Genomic DNA, 23,149 nt, shown 5'->3' on the forward strand with positions numbered 1-23,149 from the left:
ACATTCTAGGTCATTAAACATTTCATAGATTTGCTAAATTGTAAACCTGACTTCACATTAAAAGAAGCTTTAAAGTTAAATTTTCTTATCACGTGAACTCTTTTTTCCCCGACTAGTCTTCATTTAGAAAGTACAATACAAATGTATTGCCCATTTATGTACAATGAATGCACATATAGGCGGTTATATATATTTGTTACCAACCTTTATTTCTAACAAAGATTTGTCACTATTCTATACATTTTACATTAAAAAAAGAATATTGATTTCGGTAGGAAGTCCCAATTCATTTTTACATATTACTAAAACAAACAACATAACAAAAGTCTATCAATACATGAAACCTATTAAATAAAGTGAAATATGTGTTTGTAGTATTATTAAAATAGCATTATTTTACAGAAAACAAAACTTGTTTCTTTTAATGCTTTCGTGCATATTTATTGCACGCACATATGGGTATATCATAATACTATAATGAAAATATTAATGTCTTAGATCAGTGCATGTAGTGTACTTTAGCCGTAATATGCTTTGTACAAGAGTAGTTGTTGCACAGTTTGTCCATCGATATCTCCCACTGTAACAGTTATTGAGGTCATTAACATTTTGAGTTAACATCTACCGATCCTGTAATCAATTTACGTAATATTAAGATGATATACTTATTAAGATATTTCATTTAATAGATTAAATATTAAGTGTTTAAAACTATAATAGTTTTAACGGCGTAATTTTCGTTTGCATCGAAAACCAACAAAATAGAGAAAAAACAGGATCCCTAAAGAAATCCCAACACGGCAAAGTTGATAATAATGTAGACTCGGTTTGATTGAGCCTGTTCATTGTTCATAGACGGTACTTGAAAATGTAAGTTACCGCCCACGCTCCAAACCACCGGCTTAAACAGAATACAACATAAAACACGAAAATGGTAAAATTTTGAATTGGCGACATCAACAGAAACACTTTTAGTGGTGTCAATTACAGCTCTGTCATTCAAAGAGAAAGGAAAAAAATAATCTCTTAAAAATCCGTTCAATGCAATTATACCCCAGGCGATTTAAATGATAACAACAACCCTGCAATGCTCTTAAAAGCTGTGTAAGCAGACATATGATATTTGTCAACTGCCATCACGCCTGATTACATTCAAATCTTCAAAACTATTCAATTATTCATTGCTTTCAAATTCTCAGATGCTGTTCAAATACGTTAAAATTAACAAAATGTTTGACAGTGTCGCTGGTATCTTGTTTTATGTTTTGTTTATCTTATTTATCAGTTGCATAAAACTTTTCTTACAATTCTTTGTAAATTTGTTGTAATCAGAGTCTGAAAATTTAAAGTCTGAAAAATTAACGAAATTTAACGTTTTCGTAAACACTATTAGTTATTATGAACAAAAGTATGAGCATAACTTCCTTCCATTCACCTGTTACTCCACCATGTCTCATTATACAGCCACCGGGCTCAAAAGATTCAGAGCACTCCTTACAATAAAGCATACAGAAAGATTGTTGAAAAACATTGCAATGAACACTGATAGAATTCTTACTGATTTAAACCATTGTAATTATTACTCATTTTTTTTTCATTTAACATCCCATTAACGATTTTAATCAGTTTTGAGGTTATTTATTGTGATATGCATAAACATTTTAAATTGTAAAGGAACTCCAATAATTTTGGACATGAAGGAAATAGAAATATTTCACCAAGATATGTGCATCATCTGATGTAGGTCTGAACAAATAATGTGTGCACATAACTAAAAAAACATTGCAACATTTCTCATTCAAATCAGGCAAATGATCGCACAAAAAGACATCTAATTTAACTTTGAATATTTCTTTATTATCTTTGCAGATTTTCCATCTTAAGTGCTTTACTTGATCTATGTTAGCGCATCAAATTTGAAGTTTTTATATTTTTGGCCACAGTTGAGCTTCTTTAACAATATTTCAAAACAATTTTAGAAAGAATTTTGAGAGAGGCTGTGCTTAGTGAATGTTGTTCGCCTGTGTTTATATTTCTTTGCTTTCTTAAAAAAGACAATACACACGTGAAAGTGAAATTATTATCATTGTATTCATTGTTAAGCTAAGCCTAATTGATTTTACATTTCAACAGATTGAGTGTTACAATGGCGATTGGCCAACAAATGCTATTGGAATATGTTTAGTCTGCCTAAAATATACTGCCCCACTTTTTTATTGAACGTTAAAAGTTTAAGGTACATTCCGATGGATATTTACAGAAATTTCATTAAACAACTCAATTTAATATGATCTTTCATGCAAAGTGAATTATAATATTGAATAGAATTATAGCAAAATGTAAACTTATTTTGACTTTCACATGTTTACTCAATACTAAGTAAATAAGTATAGGCATAATGCCATTTTAAGTTTACATGCAAATAATTGAAAAGTAACGAGGAGTAAGAGGTTTCGAATTCATTAGTACTGCATACAAACATGTTTACATGCACCACAAATTGAATAAAACCAACTTCCGAAAAATACATTTTGTCCGAATTTAACTGATGGCTTTTCAGAATTATAATAATTATAATACTTAAAGTTGAATTTGTGAACTTGCACTTTATGACTCAGATGTCATTTTTGAAGTCAGATAAATAGTACTGTTATACTAGTAATAAAAATGTTAATGTCTTATGCTTATTTTACAAAAATGAATGAACTAAAAATCACTTTTATTGTTTAAATATATGACGAAAGTTTGATATAATGTCCATCTGACACAATACAGCACGTATTTTAAGTCGACGGGGCCTGTTGAATCAAGAAATTACTTCACAAATGCTGTAATACGCACTATTACAGTTATTGTCCAACCATTGTATACCACCACTATATCTGTAGCCAATTAAGCACAGTTCAGATGATCCATTAGATGGTTGATTGGTTTGCCACTTGAAGAATCCTTTCTGAGAACCGTACGTATACGCCCATGGAGAACTTACATCTTTCCTATACCCGTCTATCCATACATATGACCTAAACCCTTCCATAAGGTTCTTAACATCCTCGTATTTGATCTCAGAATCAATATTTACTAAGTGCCCATTGTCATCTTGACACTGCAATTCTGCTTCTTTCTTATTTCGTGTTTTGTCACTGAACAATTTAAGACAGAATCCGTTCTTGGTATCTATTCGGACAAAATCCTCCACATATTCCAAATTCTTTCTCTGTTTTCATGTTGGTAGTATCATTTTTGCATGTAGATAAGTCAAGACTGCATTGTCTTGTCCGGTACTTCGACCCAAAAAGATGAATGTTAGAACTGCATTTACTCCAGCTTGTCCACGGTAAACAAGGATTTAGATCGCATATTTTCCGTGCAGTTTCGTTCTCAAGTTTCTCTATACTACTTTCTATTTTTACTTCAATATTTTCTATTGCTTTGCCTATCATTCGTATATTTGGAAGTCTTAATTTCATCCCCATCTCTCTTAGCGTTTTTCCATTTAATTCACTTGGCTTAGTCCCATTGCTGTCAGTTATCGAAGCCCCTTCAATGCACAGTATACATAAATATACAACAAAAAGCCCACACCACATTAAACTAGCGTTTCCCATATCTTTACCACTTGTCTTTGCAAACTGGATTCCAATACTTCTTTACTTATACTTTGCACATATCAAGCACGAGCGTAGCTTGGGGCATTTTGGAACAAATCGTTTGAATGCTTTAAGAACGTTAGATATGATTATAATTAGTGAAGATTAGTAAAACTATTCATTAACCTATGCCTTCGCTGTATGATCCATAAAATACACGGAATAAAGTCAAATATGCAATGACATTAATGTAAAACAGCTCAAATAATGAATAAATACACTTGCTCACAATTACACATGCTGACTAACATTTCTGAGAAGGTTAATGACTGACTCGAGGTCAAATATTTTGGGATACGTGCGACACAAGTTGAAAATTAAATATATGTTCACCAATATTCAAAATAGCATATGAATATATTATAATGTGCGTAGAATTACCCTATTTTGAAATTAATTTATAAAATTATACTATGTCACAAATTTTATATCTTTAAGTTGAGATTTACTTCGAAGTTGTACAAGAAAAAATTCTACAAAAGTCAATTAAATTTAGTTAAAGTCCTACACTTACAATGCGATTTAACCTTAATTTTGTCAATTTATAGAATTGATATAAAAGTAAACATTTACATTATTTATATACTTTTTATAATGTTTGTAGAAACCGAAAGTACAAGATATCTACCGGTTGACATTAATTAAGATTTGTTTTAATTGTGTATTCGTGGGCATTTTTAAATTAGTTATCATTGTCAGACATATTTTCAATCATAATTGTACCGGAATAGACTTCATTTTCCTTTTGATGTTAAAAGTATACACTCGTTACACATAATCAAAGATTACACTGTTTACATCTAAAACTTGATGTAGAACCATTTTCAAACCGTATTAAGTCCGAGGTTATTATCAATACTAGACTTGATGTTCCGATTGTGTACATCTTGTCAGCAACTCATATAACTAACAGCATTAAGCCGTATTTTACGATATATTGTTTTAGTATATGTACTCAGCTGATCACCTCAGTACAAACGAGTCGTTTCTAAGAACGTTGTATTTTTTAAAGCCTTGCCGCTGCAAATGTACTTGCAAATCTTTGTCCTAGAGTCAGACAGCACTCGCGATGTATCTGCCCTATTGTTTTTGATAGTAATATTAAATAATTATCTATCTGCAGACAAACGTAGTGACTGTTCCGATATCATAACATTATTGTGGTCCAAAAATAGAAAATATTTGTTTGTTTTGCATGTAAAACCTAAATATATTTCATTGACTGGACACCAGATGCAATATTTTTACGAGTTGCAGAGCCACGTGTTAAAGTATAATAGCTGATGTTCACGAGTGAAATATATTTCAATGTTATATGCAAAAGAAAAAAAATTCTATTAATTTCATGCCTTTTGGTGATTTTAGCTCATTTTTACTTGTTTTGCCGGGTAACGTCATGCGTTCTTCTTCATGACGTCATCACATCATGACGTCACTGTACCAATGTTGAAATTTGAGTGAGACTAAAAAAGGATTGGAGCACCACACAAAAAACCGTATTTCAGTATATACCGGACAAGGCGCTTGAATGATAAAATGCTAAAATCTTGCCTTTTTACCAAACGGAATGAACGTTAAAAAATCTAATTCATAAAAATGTAATAATCAGCGGAAAAAACGATATTTTTCTATTTTATGATCATGAATTTTGCAAGTATCTAGAGGTACTGCTCCAATCCTGTAATGAGTTAAATCCTTGAAATTTAGTTCTGTTATATTTCTCGAACTTGGTTACATTTTTATCACAATTGATGCAGTCACATACTTGCTTCTTCTAAGGACACAAAATTTACATACGACAAAATTTATTCGTATTGATAATTCCATTAAGTTATGCAATATTATTTGCATGCGCATTCAAATATAATCCAGATACAGTAACAATTATCATATAAAATTTCACAGTGAAAATTATCAAATATAATTTCACTTTTCACTGCAAAGAATGCAACACGCTACACTCTTGTATCATTTGGGAATTAGTATGGCAAGTAGAAAAAAGTTAATTAGTTTAGATGAAAGATGTTAACTTTTGTTTATACTTTCCGTATATCTCACACGAGCCATATGGACAGACATTTTGTTTATAAGATTTTTTTCAGGAAAAGATTGATATTTTGTTGTTCTTTCACATTTAAAGGGTGATGAGTGAGATGCAAATGAAATTGTAAAAGACAGAATGTGATGTTTGGTGTAACAGCTTTTTTGCAATCATAAAGATAAGGGTTACAATAATAAGAATTAGCCAAGAACAATTAGAATCGTTTGATATAACGTTACCCTGTTTCTTCGTTTCTTAGCTTTTATCTTAACTCTTTAAAATGCTTACATGCCTCCAGATTCATGCTTACTTTCCTGAAATTAAAAAATAATAAAAGTGAAATATTGTGAAATGAACGAAGTCAGCGATTTACACAATATTTTTGCAAGCAACAGTTAGAACCCACGTTTATGACCAAATTAGGTCAAATAAACAAAAAATAGCCTTTAATTTGAAGTTTGGTAATAAATAATGCAAACTCAGTCTTTTATTCCACATAAAATGTTGATTATTTGACAAGAAGAAATCTTCTTTTTTTTCTTAACATTAAAGTACATTTTCTCAAGTTTTTTTTTTTCATGAAATATTTTTGCTCATATGGAGGCATCAGCTTTAAACGAATAACCTTTAAACTGTATCCTCAATGAACTTCGCCAAACACGTTCAAATTGACAGAACAAGATAATTTATAAACAAATTACAAACTGTTTAGTACTCATCATCTATCGTTTACACTAGCGCTTATCAAGGAACGTTTTTGATCCATTGACGAATACCATCAGAGGAAAATGGGATTTTTTGATTAGTTTCTATTAGAATTTTTTATGAATTGCAGTTTTGTGATTTCCGTTATATTATGAGATGTTTAGTTAATCGTTAATTAAATTGTCAATGATGCCAACTATGTTTCGCAGCTTTTCATAGTTACAACATCATAATCACTTTTTTGCTCTAGTGACTTTTTGTATCATTTGTATTGGTTCTACACTTTATTGGAAATGATAAATATTTCATATTCTCTGGGATTATTACATGTACATGTATCAAGACGAAAATTGACATCCTACTTGTAAGTGCAAAATATCATGTTTATATTTTTTCATTGGCGGATGTATAGCAATTTAATTACTTGTACATGCATGTCATAAATACTGTTTATAGGCTTTTAATACATATTTTTGATATCCGAGATATTTAATTAGAAACTTTATTTCCGAAATTTCTTTCGAATATTTAGGACTTAAAGGGACTCCACTGAGGTTTAAAAGCCTAAAACATAACATTTGAATTTCTTACATAAATAAGCTGGGGCACTTTTAACAGAAATGTATGCAAAGATAGTTAAGAGATATACTTTTTTAATTCAAAATCGTATTTTAATGTTTTTCTAAGCCCGCTTTGAGTGAAAAGGGTTAAGCCGCTTTTCATTATGTTTTTTTTTACAATTTGAATAATTATTCTGGAAAAACGAAGTGCGCGAATGATCTGAAATTTTGTACAAAGATAAGTGGTCTAAACCTACATCAAATGGTACATGTATCTGGAAAAATATTTTCAGCCCCATCATGTCATAAAAGCTCAATGGAGTCCCTTTAAGACGTGTGTACGCTAAGGTTTACTGAAAGATCATTTATATTCTTTTACTAGTGTTATGACCAATGGGATTCCATGATTCCAGTTCAAAATTTAGAATGACCAATGGAAATCTTACGATGTTTGATTTAAGTATTACTCCGCTAAATTTGTATGTGTTTTTTTCAATAAGGGGCTGACAAGTTTGGGAAATTTAAAAATAAAATCTGGTTTTATACAGGTTTAAAACATCACGGAGATTAACTGGACTCATTATGAGTTGGAAAATGTTCCAATCAATTCTTCAGCACGCATTGCCGGTATAGTAGAAGAACAACTAGTATAAATGTATCATACTTAATTCAAAATGATTGATTGAATATAAAACCCTCTCTGTGTCTGGGTGCCTCGTAGTCAAATATCAACATATAGTTTTGTTATTGTTGTTTTTAGGATGTACATAACTGTGTAGGAGATTTGACATTTAAATGAACAATAGTGTTTCATTATAAATGACCCCTAAAAATAGCCATTTCACACTTCTCTAGAATAAATCTGAAAATGTGACTAATAAGTTAACATCAGTTAAAGTATACAATGACCACGGGCATGATGTGTTGATGTGTTCTGACACGCATTTTTAACGTCATTTTTTCACAATTGTGAATTATTCTGCTTGTTGTTTCTTTTTTTTATTTTACTCCGGTGTCCGAGTAAAAATTATTCAACTCAATTCAATATTTCATTTGATATTAAACTACATATAGCCATTATAACATAATATAAGTAAAGTGTAAGACATGTTTACAATAAATTGATCATGATACAGTACAGAATGTTTTCAGAGAAGTTCTTTACAATAGATCTTCACCTAGATTAAGCATTAAATATATCATAGTTGGTACCATTGACAATATATATAAATCTCCCAGAAGTTAGCAAGACCTATAGTTTAATAACAATTAAATTTGTAGTCCAAATGTAAATTGTTGTGTTAAACATGAAAATTTTTAATCATATTTGGTACCACATCCAAGATGAACCATATGACTTTCATATCATTCTTGTTAAAACATTGGATTGCATGTATATACTTAGCTTAGTAACATCATACCACTTTCGGGGCATATTTCAGGCTAACTTTTTCTCTTAAAGATCCTGTAACGCATTTTTTTATAGTTTTTTTATCATAAATATAATGCTCAAATGATGATTTATCACTATTTTGAGTTCCGAAAAGCATTATTTGTAGCGACAACCCATTTATCATTCACTACTGCAATAGCTAAATGAGCTGCAATAAGTTTGATATTTTAGCAGCGTTCTTTACTCACGAAATGCTTATATTTACTAGTAGTATTCTAAAAAGCTTTTCTACTTTTAGTGTCCTGTGATAGTTCCTAGAAAGTTACTAATTGGACAGTTACCTAAAACAGCTTTTGTTGCTGTTGATTTTTGGCAATAAGTACAGTTATATTGATTTGGTATTTTGTATGGAGGTCAAAATACTACTTTGTTTACTTCAACTACTTTTATGACAAATTTATAGTTTCACATCCAACACTACCTTCTTCAGGAAATAAGCATTAAAAATGCTTTAAATTCATTATTTAAATCTTATAAAAAAACTTGTTTGCCCTTTCTAAATATGTAACGTTTAAATCGTTTTTGAAGCATAACGTGTCTTAACGAAAATAAATATTCATAAAAATGGTCATAATGCAACAAAAACAAATGTTTTTACTTCAGGACTCCGGCTTCTGGACGAAGAGACCACATCATCTATAATGTCTGCAGTGAAGGAAGTATTTCTAAACTAAACATAGACGAAATCCTTTCAAGTTTGAAGAGGAAAATGCTCACATACTTGCCGGAGAAGAAGAAGCTCTTTTTGCATGGCTTACTGTTAATTAACTAAATGACTTTTTTTTCAGCAAAATGGTAAAATAGTGACAAAATTTTATAATCTTTGAGTAAGATTAAATACAATTCTTGGTTTATATACATTTAGGAAAATTACAGCGTTTTTCTTTACAATTTTCAAAGAACTCTTCGTATGTTTTGCAAAAACATATTGTAAAAAATGTGGTCAATCAAATTATGAATTTAATGATGTTAATGACAACTTTATCTCTCAGATACCATAAAATTGTATAATAACTAGTTCTCTTTAGGCCCCGTGGCTTTTCTCGTTAATGAAATCAGGTCAGCCATCTTTAACAAAGTTTTTCTTGAATAAGCATAATCTTTGTTTATTTAGAGTGAAAGTTACTATAATCCCATTTTGCAATATTTCCAAAATATACGTCAAGGAAAATGCCTAAAATGACATTCAGGCGCTTCTTTGAAATGTCTATTTTAAAAAATGATATAAAATCTGTCTAAATGATGAATTTCAATATACAAACAAGTAAACCAAACACAAGTTTCTACGCACAATAATTGCAAATTGATACCTTAGAGAGTTAATTATTCACAATTCTGTTAATTATATTGCTAGATGAAAAGCTATGACGATTGCATTTGATATAGGATAATGCATATAAAAAAGCTTATATATGAACACATCTGCGGATGTTTCGAAATTCAAAATGTCAGTTTATTTTAAATGTTGAATTCTGCTTAGGCCAGTGCCTGGACTTTTGCCACTGGTTCTTGTTGCTGAGTCGTATGGGGGTTGCGTTCATTGAACGCCGCCTTTCCTTGTTGATCTTGTTTATAATATTTCTTGCACTTTCCAGTACCGTCCATGAGCAGACTGGGTCAAACCGATCTGTTGTTGTTGTTATGTGTACCTTTAAATTATTTGCTATTTCTATTATTTTTTAAATATTTTAAAATGAATTTATTCTATGAAAAACATGCATGGCATCATACATATTGTTTCGATAGGAGAAAATACGTTCTTGTAGCATTATATTATTTTGTCTCACATTTATTCTATCATTCATAAGAAGATTAAATTATTCAAACATGGAAGTATGGTAGACAAATTATATCATGTTGGTCATTTTTGTCTTTTCCACTGGGAATAAAGTCGGAAATCTTCTATCTCTATCTCACAAACACAAATCTTACGTGAATTCATCGGCTGGATAAAGTAATAGATTGAAATTACAGGAGTTGTTTACGTATTTTGAGTATGTAAACGGTGTGTTTAACAGGGAATACAATAAATTTCAATTATAAATGAAGTATTTTTTTAACGTCTCAGATTAATGAGTCAATATTTTCTGCTTTAAGCTGTAGTCTCGGTGTCAGTTAAGAATAATGAACACGCACTTTAGTCACTGCGGTTTATTTTATTACTTCTAACACTTGTCACGGATTGGCAGTGTATACATAGATTTATTTTGTCTCCCATTTTCTTTGTTTCCTTTATAATTTAAATTCAAATATTTCGTAACAGTTTATTATCTGTTTTTATCAATCTGAAACTATCTTATAATGTTTACCTTTATCCTATGCTGTGTAAGTGTTGGTAATTATTCACAGGTAAGGTTTATATATAATGTAAAAGCAAAACTAAATTCAACGCGTGTTACGGTTATTTGTATATAATTTACTATTTTACTGGATTTTTACTAGACTTTATAATCTGTATACTAATTGCCTTGTTTCTTTTACTAATCTTTGATAAGGCCAGCTTCGGAGAGTCTAGGATTAATTGAGCTCGGTGGAGGATCCGCACAAATAGCGTTCATTCCAGATGATCCCATTTATGCCGGGAAAATGCCCGCTACGATTGCTGGGAAGGAGTATGGAGTATATTGCCACAGCTATTTATCATATGGCGCTACCTTAATGTCTGAAAGAATTACAGAGTTACTTATACAAGAAAATAAACACGCAAACGTTATCATCAATCCATGTATGCTTAAAGGTAGATCTTTAAAATATTTTCAATAAAGTTTTAAATGCACGGCTTTCTGTTACTGTACTTTTAGCAACTTTCGCGATCACAATATTTCGAGTTTTCGTAAGGATGACGTTTTTGCGGGGACGAATTTTCGCGAAAATATAGCGGCCACGAATTTCGCGAATATTACGTGGCTGTGGTAAAGAGCATTTATATTACTAGTATCACAATTGCGTTTCTCGCGTATTTGTTCTCTCTATACTCGCAAGCCAAGAATACAATATGTACCCATAGCGAAAGGCGCTAACTTAAAATAATTGGAATACGGTATTCACTTATTGGTTAAGCAGCATTTTTTATATGTTTCTTCCCCGTTTCAAAATCTAATCATCATAAATGCACGTGGTTAAGATTTTTTTTCTGATGAATCATTTGAATTTTAGTTATTTTATAAATATGTCCTTGATTTATTTTCAACTTAAGGTGATTCAAGAAATGGGACATTAGGGAATAAGATGGTGGCAATGATCGGAGGTGGAAATGCATCATTATGTGAGACTTACTTTAATATTACCTGGCACCAGCCGAGGCCGACATGTTTTCTCCAAAAAAGTGTTCGATTGGGCAAGTTTATCAACCGTCAGTCACAAATCGAAAGTTCCTTACCTTTGGCCTGATTTACTACTTAGCGATGGACTTCAAAATTCTTACGAAACCAGGAATATTGAATCTTAAAGAGATACAAAATACGGTCAGGGAATATTGTGAAAAGGTATAATATTGTTTTGTTTGGTTTTGTTTGGTAAATAGAACAATTTTATATCGTTTTGAATTAGTTTGCCATTAATGTCATATCTCGATCTAAAACGTAAAAAAATGTAAGCAGAACTACTGACCTTTATGTCATTCATGAAATGGTTGTGATGTTTAACCATTTAAAGGCCCATTATGATTTCATTGTTATTTCTCAAACTCTTGTTATATTTTGTATCGTTTTATAGTTTTCCAGCAAGTAACTCATTAGCAAATTACCTGAACTGTTTTCTTGACCTTCTTCTGTTGCTTTTGGGCAATAAATACATTTTATAGTGATTTAATAGTTTGTATGGCAGTAAAAAAAACATTGTTTACACTTTGCTACCTTTATAACATATTATTTAACATAAAACTTTATTTTCCTTATGTAACAAGAATCTGACATGCTATAAAACCATAATTTATGGTTTTATAAACGTTTCAAAACTCATGTGTTACCTTTCTAAAAGAGTAAATATTTTTTCGTTTCTGAGCATAATGTGCCTTTAGAATCAAACAATTAATATACAATACATTGGTATTTATTTTTTAATTGTGTGAATATGAAATTCTGCTTTAATGTTACGAAGATATCAAATATCTAAAAGTTAAAAATGATTACTATATGTATAAGGAAAATCCTTCTTTGCTGATAAAGCGTTGACCTTTAGTTTAACAGCCGCTCATCAATTAATTAGATTTCTTTTAGTATTGATACGTGATAGATCTTCATTCGTTAGAAATTGTCTGGGAAGAATTTCGAATAGTTATCATAGTCCCTACAAAACAAATCCGTGATTATTTTTGAAAGAAAAGTAGTTACAACAGAAAAAGAAATGTTTTCTAACGTTTTATTTTCTAACATACTTCCACCTTTAGAGGCATATGATTCTTCATACAATTGCGTCTCACGTGATTTTGTACGGCTTTTATAAACTAATAAGAAGTTTTTTGTTTTTTTTGTTCAGTTTATTTGAAGTGACTTATGCCTTTCCAAGTCTAAGCATTTGGGAGAAAAGGTTAAAGGCAATACAAGTGTTATTTTGCCATATTCGTTTCCAATTTCATATTCTACATCCAATAACTTTACTTGTAGCACACGGACTTTCTATAAATACCTTTCAGAAGTAGTTAATAAAATTGTTGGAAAGTTTTATAATTAAGGAAGTTTGTATATTTCACGCTAAGTTAAACAATTCTTATCATCAAAAATTGGTTAATCAACTTGTGAATATCCAGTCTCTTGAAATATATATCGTATTCAGTTCGACTTGACAACGAAAACAAAATGAGCATAATGTCACATTTATGCAAACAATGCTTTTATTTTAGTGATGATGTATGTATGTTTGAGTTATGGTGAATATAAAGAGGCAAGTTTGCATCAATGTGAAGTTGAAATTTCATTTACTGCTTTTATATATTTTTACAGAGCTACGAGCATGCAACAACGGTGATAGAAATGTCTGAAGAGTACGTCTCAAGGAACTGCCAGGACGAACTCTTCATTCCATTGACAATGTTTTTGCAGCCAAAGACATGCAAGGCTCCTCAGTTGGTAATGTTTTTTTCTTTTACATTTCTGATTATGACATCTCTGTATCGAATATAGAAACAACAGTCGTCATACAAGTTTTCACCGATATAAAGTCAACTCAAGCGTATGATGGATGATTCAATCTCGTTCTGCCAAATCTTTGACTTACAATTGAATAAGAAAAGCTCCCTTGGGTTTCGGTAGAAATTTTATTCTTAAGATACGTAAATAGAATATGTCAACAGGTTATAAAAATATTATTTTGTTTAACACTCCCACTAAACAATGATTGCAGAATTTTATTTTGAAAATTGAATATGAGACATATAATTTAATAAATAATACAAAGAAAATTGATACTTTACAGAACTCATATTAAAGCTGTAAAAAGGAAAAGAGTTCCATGCTCCGTTTAAGTCTGTTCACGAACTGAAAACAGACCATAAAATATGACTGTACTTAAACATACAAACATGAAATTTTGAATTTAGAAGCATTCGCAAAAAAGCAACTTTTTATTTCCATTTCAGCTTCTTATATATATAGATAATATTATCAAACTATTTAATTTGCATTATCTTACAAAAACAAAACACAAAAAACATACTCTTAAAATAAATTATTGTTTGTTTTATATCTATCCGCACACAAACATCACTGCTACCAAAAAATGTTATTTCAAAGCAAAAACAAAATATTATTATTGATTTTTGATAATTGTAAACATGAAAGCAGAATCTTATTTTGTAAATATGAAATATGTAAATATGTCTGTGCATTTGAGTGGATATTTTCTTATTTTAGATTAATCATTTTTTTATTATGAGTGTCAAATATGTAATCTGCAGTTGCTGCCTACTTCTCAAAATAATGATTGTTTTTTTTTAAATTTATGAACATGTACTACATTGTTTAGAGGGTATGGGAGACATACAAGAATATTATAAGTCTTGTTTTATGTTTGATTTAGCATGGAGTTTTGGCGGAATACTTTATTAACAAGAAAGGAACAGATATCAAGAATTGACTAGTCAATTAATGGAGCTGTAGAGCTGAACTCAAATCTAATTGTCTACAAACACAGTCGTTATGATTTAAAAATAAAATACAACGCTTGTGCGTTCAATACTTTCTATGTTATATTTTATTAAACAGTTCTTTTTTTTCTTCAAATGTTACCTTTGCTGAAAAATGTGTTAGCTTATTGTTTCTTTATACTTTTATTGGCTTGTAATAAATGTGATCTACATCTGGTATCAGTATTTTTCTGAGCAAATCTTTTTTACATTATTTATAAACGAAAAAAAATCCGGTCAATATTAACTTTAAACAAGAGCATTGAATATAAGAAGTACATTAATGCTTTCGAATGTTCTTTCTTTATACATTTGAGAAAATAAACGAGTTGATATCTGAAGTATTTACAGCTCATATTATGATACTACAGTCATCTGTTAAATATTACTATTTCATAATTGGAGTAAACCTTTGTTTTCCTCTTAAGTGCGTTTTTTTGTTTTGTTTGTGTCAAAATAGACAATCACTTAGTGAATATTTTGAAAGGAAATGAATGTTGCTAATACACAGTTCATCAGAATGCATGTAAAATAATTTGTGAACTGGTAAATAATTCAGTGTGTGATCAGTTTGCAACATTTGGTCAAAGTTTTAATGCAAATGTGTTCCGCTAGTAATAATACTATTTTGAAACACTAAAATGTTTTACCGAAGGCGTTTGCGGCCCAACGACTTAGCGGCTTGAAATTAGCAACTGGGTGTCGTAAAATTTGCGGAAGTTAGTCCATAATGCAGTTTTAAATTTTTATTTTCGTAAATCACTTTGAGAGAAGTTTCATTTAAGGTATAAAAACACATTTAAAGAAGCCACACGCTTGAATTCACCTAATGTAGAAAATGATATATTGTAGATAATGGCTAAATCTGTCTGTAAAAATTCATTACACAACTTGAAATCACATACTACAAAGAGTAAAATAAAACTTGTACCATTATCTGTTCCTGCCAGAGCCGTCCATTTAGCTCAATATGTAAGCGTTGGGCTATGAATCTAGCAATCCGGGTTCCATTTCCAAATTGCCAAGGTCATTTTCGTTTTGATTGATAATGGAAAACCTTTAGAAGTCAAACAATAATTTTTTCAGCAGATATACAGCTTTATACACTTAATGGCTGAGTAAATTATAGTAAAACAACAACAACAAAATTTAATTTGGCACAGTATTCATTCCTGTGTTGAAGGAGACATTATTTGGTCCTATTAAAGAATTACATTTATTCCATCCTCTGGATTTTATAAATGGTAAAATTTACACCGGAGATGACGGTGTAAAATTTCAGACATCTTCGTTGAAGAGTTAACGACTTGCAAATCAATTAATTCTACAATAAAACTAGATTAAATTGTACTCTACAGAATATCTGATTAAATATGTAAATGTGAGATCGTTAAATCTTATGTAATCACGATACCAGTGTTATTCTATGTGTAATATTTTAGATTATCTTCCTTTAAAATAGAGAAAAATTTTTTGAATAAAGAACAAACGGACATAGTTTCAAATTAAATTCGATTTAAAGCAAGACATATTTTTTTCATATTTCAACGACAATGCGAATGAATATCAAATACTGCAGCCCACGAACCATGTAGTTTAAAAAAATTTAGTTTGTCTATTTAATAGCATTGTTTTTCGTTAAATATTTATAATAAACCTGTAATCTAGAAATAACAGAATACTTTCAATAATATTTGTAATATCATCCAATGAATTTTCAGAGCTATACAAAACATTATGCCACTAAAACACATATTTCAAGTACCACTCAACACGCTTTTTAACATCACATTTTATTCTCTTAAAAATTCTGCCAAATTCTATCGTTTTCAAGATATCCATAAAAAATACAAAATCTTGTTCTTCACTTTCATTGATTTCACCCATTGGACTAAATTGATATTTAAATATGAGGTTTAATTAGCTTTATCTTAAAGAAGTTATTGTCACTGTTCTACTTAAATCTGTCTTCATAAAAAACAAAGCAATTGTTTATTCTAACGTATCATTTCTATTCTGACAGGATTTACATTTCTAATTATTTCATATTATACTCAAGGGTTAATCCATCATTGGACAATTAAAACATTTTTTTTCTGTTCAGGACATTATAAAGTTGCAGTGAATTGTTTATGTGAAGTTTACGGTAGTTTCAACATTTTAAGTTTTCCCCGAGGAGGCATTTGTCCATCGTATTTCGGAACAAGGCGTAAACAATTTTTGATCTACTCCATTTCATGCAAGAATAAATCTCGAAATTCTCCTGTCATCGTGTGGTAATTTAAGGGGAAAACTTTCAACAAATGGTAATTGATGCTAGATATATTTGTAGTCGGTAAATATCGGTGAAAACAATCTAGGCCATTAACCATTTCATAGATTTGTTAAATTGTAAACCTGGCTTCACATTACAAGAAGCATTTTAAGTCGAATTTACCTCGTGAAATCTTTCTTATTTCCGAACTAGTCACCATTAACAAAGAACAAAATCAATGTGTTGGCCTTATTTTCACGAACAATGAGCGCTCATATAGGTGATGTTATATATTTTTACCGAACTTGGATGATTTTTTAACAAAAAAATGTCATTTTCTGTTCAGTTTACATTCAAGCAAACAATATAGACTTCAATAAGCAGATCCAATTCTTTTTTACATGTTAAAACAAACAACATTGACAAAAGTCAACACATGACACATATTAAATACAGTGAAGTATGTGTTTGTAGTATTATTAAAATAACATTATTTATACAGAAAAAAAATATGTTTCTTTTAATATTTTCTTATATTCTTATAGGTATAACATAATGTCATAATGAAAACATAAATGTCTTAGATCAGTGCATGTACTGTATTCAAGCCGTAATGTGCTTAGAACAAGAGTAGTTTCACACCATTTAATCTATCAATATGTCCTAATTTCCTACAGTTATTTATTGCATTAACATATTATGTAAACATCTACCGATTTTATTAATAAATTTATTTATTAACATGATTTACTAATTAGCTTATTTCATTAAATGATATTCAGTGTTTAAAACAATTATATTTCAACATCACCATTTTTGTTTGCATCGAAAACAACAACACTTTCAGTGTCAATTGCAACTAAGTCATTATTCAAAGAGAAAAGGGGAAAAGATCTCTGAAAATCTGTAACTTTCTATTATACACCAAGCGATTTAAATGATAACGACAACCTTGCAATGCTCTTAAAAGATTTTTAAGCAGACATATGATATTTGTGAACTAACATCGCGCCTGATTACATTTAAATATTCAAAACTATTAAATTATTCATTGCTTTTAAATTTGCAGATGCTGTTCAAATACGTTAAAATTTACAAATTGTTTGACAATGTCGCCGGTATCATGTTTTATGTTTTGTTTATCTTATATATCAGTTGCATAAACCTTTCCTTACAACTCTTTATAACCGGTTGTAATGTGAGTCTGAAAATCTAGCGTCTGTAAATTTTGCCTTTTCCTGAAACAAACTATAAGTTATTATGAACAAACGTGCGAGTTAAACTTCCTTCTGTTTGATATAGTTATACCAAAATATCAGGTGCACGTTACATCGCAAAGTATCAATATATTGCCACCAATGTCAACAACATTTATTTCGATATTACATAAATAATGGTATAGAAAAACGTTATAATGATCGCATGGTTTTTCGAATATACATGTTCAATATGTATTTGTAATGTTACGCTACGGTCCAGCTATATGGTACTAGAGGTGCAACGATACCTTTCGAATAAAATTGAAAAATCCTCCTAAAAAATTAAAATCAAAGGTTTGGGAACACTTTGGGTTTCGGGAAGGCCAGGACACGGATAAAGCAACTTGCAAAATATGCTTTACGGACGTGTCATATCCAAAGTCTGGCAGTACATCTAATCTCATGCAGCACATGAAACGAAAACACGATGTGGACTTGTTTGGTAAGCATGACATGCCTAGTTCAGCAAAAAGGTCTGTTTGTAATTTACCTGCTGATCAGTTGAAATTGACAGAAATGAAAGGGAAAGTGACTGCAGAAAGGTCTCAGACAATTTCTACAGCAATAGCTGGGTATTTGGCATGTGATATGCGCCCATACAGTACTGTTCAGAATGAAATAGATAAATACAGAATCCCTAAAGAAAGCCCAACACGGCAAAATTGAAAATGTTGCAGGCTCGGTTTGATTGAGCCTGTTAGTGAAGGCTTCCGGAACATGATTCATGTTTTGGAACCAAGATACAAACTTCCTAGCCGCACACATTTCAGTGAAAAAGTCATTCCCTCACTGTGGAAAAAAGTTGAAGATAGGGTAAGGAAGCGGCTTCAAACTGCAGACTCCATTGCCATAACCACTGACTCATGGACATCTCGAGCCACAGAAAATTATGTAGCTGTAACTGCCCATTTTATTAATAGCAACTGGCAGGTTGAAAATTACACTCTTGAAACAAAATTATTTAGTGATTCTCATACAGCTCAAAATTTGGCAAGTGGTCTACATGACACAGTAACATCCTGGCAACTTGAACGCAATGGCAAAGGTCCTGCTATATCTACTGACAACGCAAGTAATATTGTTCGTGCTGTTAAGGACTCGGGTTTGAGTCCACATGTTGGGTGTTTTGCCCACACGTTGAATCTAGCAACACAACGTGGACTGAAAGTTTCACAAGTTGACAGACTTTTGGGTAGGGTGAGGCGTGTGGTAACATTCTTTCATAAAAGCACTTCTGCTACTAGTATTTTGAAGGTAATGCAGGAGAAACTTGATCTCCCTAATCACAAACTACTAATGGATGTTCCAACCAGGTGGGAATTCAAGTTTTGATATGTGTGAACGCTATTTAGAGCAACAGGCAGCTGTATATGCTACATTGCTTGAAGTGAAAAAGAGTGTCAAAGACATAGTAACATTATCAGAAAAGTGATGTGCAGAACATAGAGGAAGTGATCAAAATTTTTAAAACCACTTAAAACTGTAACAACTCTTATGTGTAGCCAGAAACATCCTACTGTGTCACTGATACACCCCCTAAAGGAAATGCTGTTACGACAACTTGAGGTCTTGCCTTCTGACAACATGTTGGTATCAGACATAAAATCAGCAATCAGCAATGATCTCAAGCAAAGGTTAGAAATATTAATCTGTGTTAAATAAAATTAGTTAAGTCAAATAGAAACAATATTTCATTTCGAAAACAGACAGCATAATATAATTATACATAATTTATTTCAACATAAAAGCATATAAATAATAAATCATGGTACCATTATGAGTTGTCACTTTATTAAATAAATAAATTATTATAAAAACATATGATGTTTGTAAGTATATATATAAAAAATGTATTAAAATGGTACAAAGCTTAAACAATAAATAACTATAACAAATATGTATTATATATATCAAACTGATCACAGAATAGTTATAAGTTAACAAAATTAATTAAATTATTAAAAAAATTATTTGAAATTCTTCTTTTTTTCTTTCAGGTATACTGATGAAAACATTTTGGGGTTCCTTTTACAAGCTTCTGCCCTGGATCCACGGTTTAAGAGTCTACCTTACTTGGATGATAGATCTAGGTGTGCAGTATATGATAATATACAATCAGCAGCAGAATTACTACAGAGTGACTCAAGCTGTCAGGTATGTTAATCATGCCTCTCGTCTATAATCTTTGCATTATATAGCTAACACGCCTAACATTATATATCAACATACAAATATGATGCAATCAGCTCAGTATTAAATTAGTAGGAGTTTATTTCTTGTATTGTCATATGCTATCCAATCACCCATGCATTTGTCATTTTTTTCTATATTAAGATGAAAATTCAAAGTTCTCTATTTCTTTTCAAACTTTTTTTTATATCATTCATGCTGTGGCGCCTCACTTGTACTACTAATAAACAATGAAACAGTTTATCAATTTAGTGAAGACTTATAATGTGTTATAGGAAAAACTTCAATCTACAAAGAATATAATCTGCACATTTACTTAAAAATAAGTATTTGCTTATTTTTTCAGAATGTGACTGTTAAAAGTGAACCTGATGAGACACCCACATCTAGCCAGGCTAGTGAGGCTACTACCATTGATGTACCAGTACTCCCTTCATTATCCACACTGGGGGAAGGAGAACCACCACTTAAAGTAAAGAAAGAAAACTGAAGACTCTGATTGTAAATCAAATAGTTGTGCACTGGCAGATTTATTTGGTGATGTGTTTGTGACTAAGGTTGAGCCTGCTAAATCATCTGTTGACAGAATTAGCAGCAGAGCTTGTTTCTTACAAGGAGGAAAGCTTGTCTTCCTTTGAACTCTGATGTCAGTAATCCTCTGTTATGGTGGAAAGAAAAGGAAGATAAATATCCTTTGCTTTCAAGATATGCAAAGCAACTACTCTGTGTTCCAGCTACCAGTGTTGCCAGTGAAAGAGTGTTCTCTACTGCTGGTGATGTAGTAACAGCACAGAGGGCATGCCTTACTGGTGACCAAGTTAACATGCTTGTATTTCTGAAGCAAAACATTATAATCCCCGGATGACCTGTTATAAACTTTAAACTTGATTAGGTGTTGCCTAATATAGTTTCACACAATTAAGTCAGTTGGTTGCTTAAAAGTGTAGTTTGAATCAAACTTTTATGTGACATTTTAGTGTTTCTATCTGAGAACAGTAATCATTAATTCATAATTTCAAGAACATTTTAATTTTTTGTATGTTGAGTACTACAGTAAGTAGGCATATTTGACATTGGGATTAATTATTATTTTTTAGTCAAGTGATTTCATAAATTTCATTTTTTTTCTGTATTGTTTAATAGACTTAGAAGTGTGACAACACTGACATAAGTGTGAAACTTTGTTAATTATTATTTACTTTACAATTTACATGCTTTGTTAAATTCCTAGTCAGCAGAAGGTATCTGTGATATTCATGTTACTGAGATTAATGATTATTTGCCTGATTAAAATTATTTTCCAAATAGACAAGAGCTTTTTATTCTCATAAACACAATTATTAAGTGAAATAAGTTTATATAATAGTTATATTACAACAGAAAAGCAAAGCACTAGGTTGAAGGCCACTCACTTTTGGAGCAGACAAGCAGAATTATATACCAAATATAAATTAGTAATCAGAAATGTATCGAATCGAAAAAAATCGAATCGCAGTGTCTAAAATCGAAATCGAATCGAATCGAACATTTGGTGTATCGTTGCAGCCCTATATGGTACCAGGCCCCTTTAATCCTCTTAAAAATGTGGTAACGTGCTCAAGACTTGGTGACCAATAATCGTACTGGACTGTAGAGAATGATATTGTATTTCCGAACAATGAAACGATCACAAATATAACAATGTTCTATATAAAATAGAAATTGTTAGGGTTAGGGGGACTGTTGATACTTGATTCGGATGACTGTCAAAGTCTATATAGATCTATTTGGCTGAAATATGCTATTACGACATCGGTCAATAATGGGCTACTCTGTATGACTCTGTATGGCTAGGACACTGTACTCCACAGTACTTGATTTCCTTACTTCTGGAGGTACGCCAGTTTAAGATTAAAATTGAGTCACAAAGAAGAAAGACTGTTCACAGTTTACTAATTTTAATTAGTGTTAAACTTGTTAATAAATTTAATTGTGAAATATTCAAATAACAGGATTGTATATAACATCAACACATGTATATAATTCAGTCCTAAATATCCCGTAGCTATGTCTTACATAGACTTCACATAAATTATATTACCGCGACTGCCGTTTAATTTCTATTCAAAAATATCACAACGTAAATATAAAGTTTGGTCGAGTCAGTGACCGTATTAATGTGTAACAAAAATAATAAAGTTCTTATCAATTATTCTTAGACAATAATTGATTAAATGTAAAATAATATTCTAAAGAATATGTTTTATTTTGCCTTAAAAATAAGTAAAATTTGCCGTTCAGAAGAACACGACAATAATGTAGACTAACCGAAAGTTAAATGAAAACTGACTGAAGTTGATCGTTTTCTGGCCTATTTATACCAAATCTGAGAAAACGAACACAAGAAGGTTCGAAAAATGTTCAACTGTACGTTTTGGTCGGTTGACAATGTTCGACGTTCGAAAACTGAACATTTGACGTTCGGAAACGATCAATTCCATACACAAAGAACGCTGTCAACCAACCGAACGTCCGAACATCAACAATTCTTAGCTAAAGTTCTATGAAAGTTTACATAAAAATACGATAAATTGATACATATAATATTTATAAAAATGACTAGTACCATGGATTGGCTATAAGTTTGTTGCTTTTGATGATACATAACTTTGAAACGGTTTGTTTACTGAGTTTAGGCAGCAATTGCTATTGACAACGGAAGTCAAACAACCCATAATGCATCAGCGAACAACAACAACACCTGTCAAAGTTTACCGAGTAAAATTACAATAAATGCTACTTTCTAGCTAAATGTACGCTGATTATAAGAAAATATGTAAACAATTAATGAAATAAATCATTACTCTTTATAATTCTGACATTATTTATAGTTGTCAGTCTCTCAAATTAACAAATGAAGCGTTCATCGGTAAATGT

The 23,149-nt window shown here is 30.9% G+C and overlaps 2 protein-coding genes across 2 annotated transcripts; one reads left to right on the forward strand and one right to left on the reverse strand.

Annotated features, from left to right (window-relative positions):
* Positions 1-2,806: 2,806 nt before the first annotated feature.
* On the reverse strand, positions 2,807-3,476 carry LOC132716358 (snaclec 5-like). Its single transcript, XM_060699621.1, has 2 exons — positions 3,286-3,476; positions 2,807-3,143 (listed from the first exon to the last, which is right to left on the reverse strand). The coding sequence occupies exons 1-2, from the start codon at positions 3,474-3,476 to the stop codon at positions 2,807-2,809; spliced, it is 528 nt and encodes a 175-aa protein (XP_060555604.1).
* A 15,284-nt stretch (positions 3,477-18,760) lies between these two features.
* Positions 18,761-20,723, forward strand: LOC132716359 (E3 SUMO-protein ligase ZBED1-like). Its single transcript, XM_060699622.1, has 4 exons — positions 18,761-19,356; positions 19,546-19,677; positions 20,041-20,197; positions 20,580-20,723. The coding sequence occupies exons 1-4, from the start codon at positions 18,761-18,763 to the stop codon at positions 20,721-20,723; spliced, it is 1,029 nt and encodes a 342-aa protein (XP_060555605.1).
* Positions 20,724-23,149: the final 2,426 nt, after the last annotated feature.

This window comes from Ruditapes philippinarum, unplaced genomic scaffold, assembly GCF_026571515.1.
Source record: "Ruditapes philippinarum isolate M1 unplaced genomic scaffold, ASM2657151v2 ctg2329_1_1_1_1, whole genome shotgun sequence".
Classification (NCBI taxonomy): Eukaryota; Metazoa; Mollusca; class Bivalvia; order Venerida; family Veneridae; genus Ruditapes; species Ruditapes philippinarum.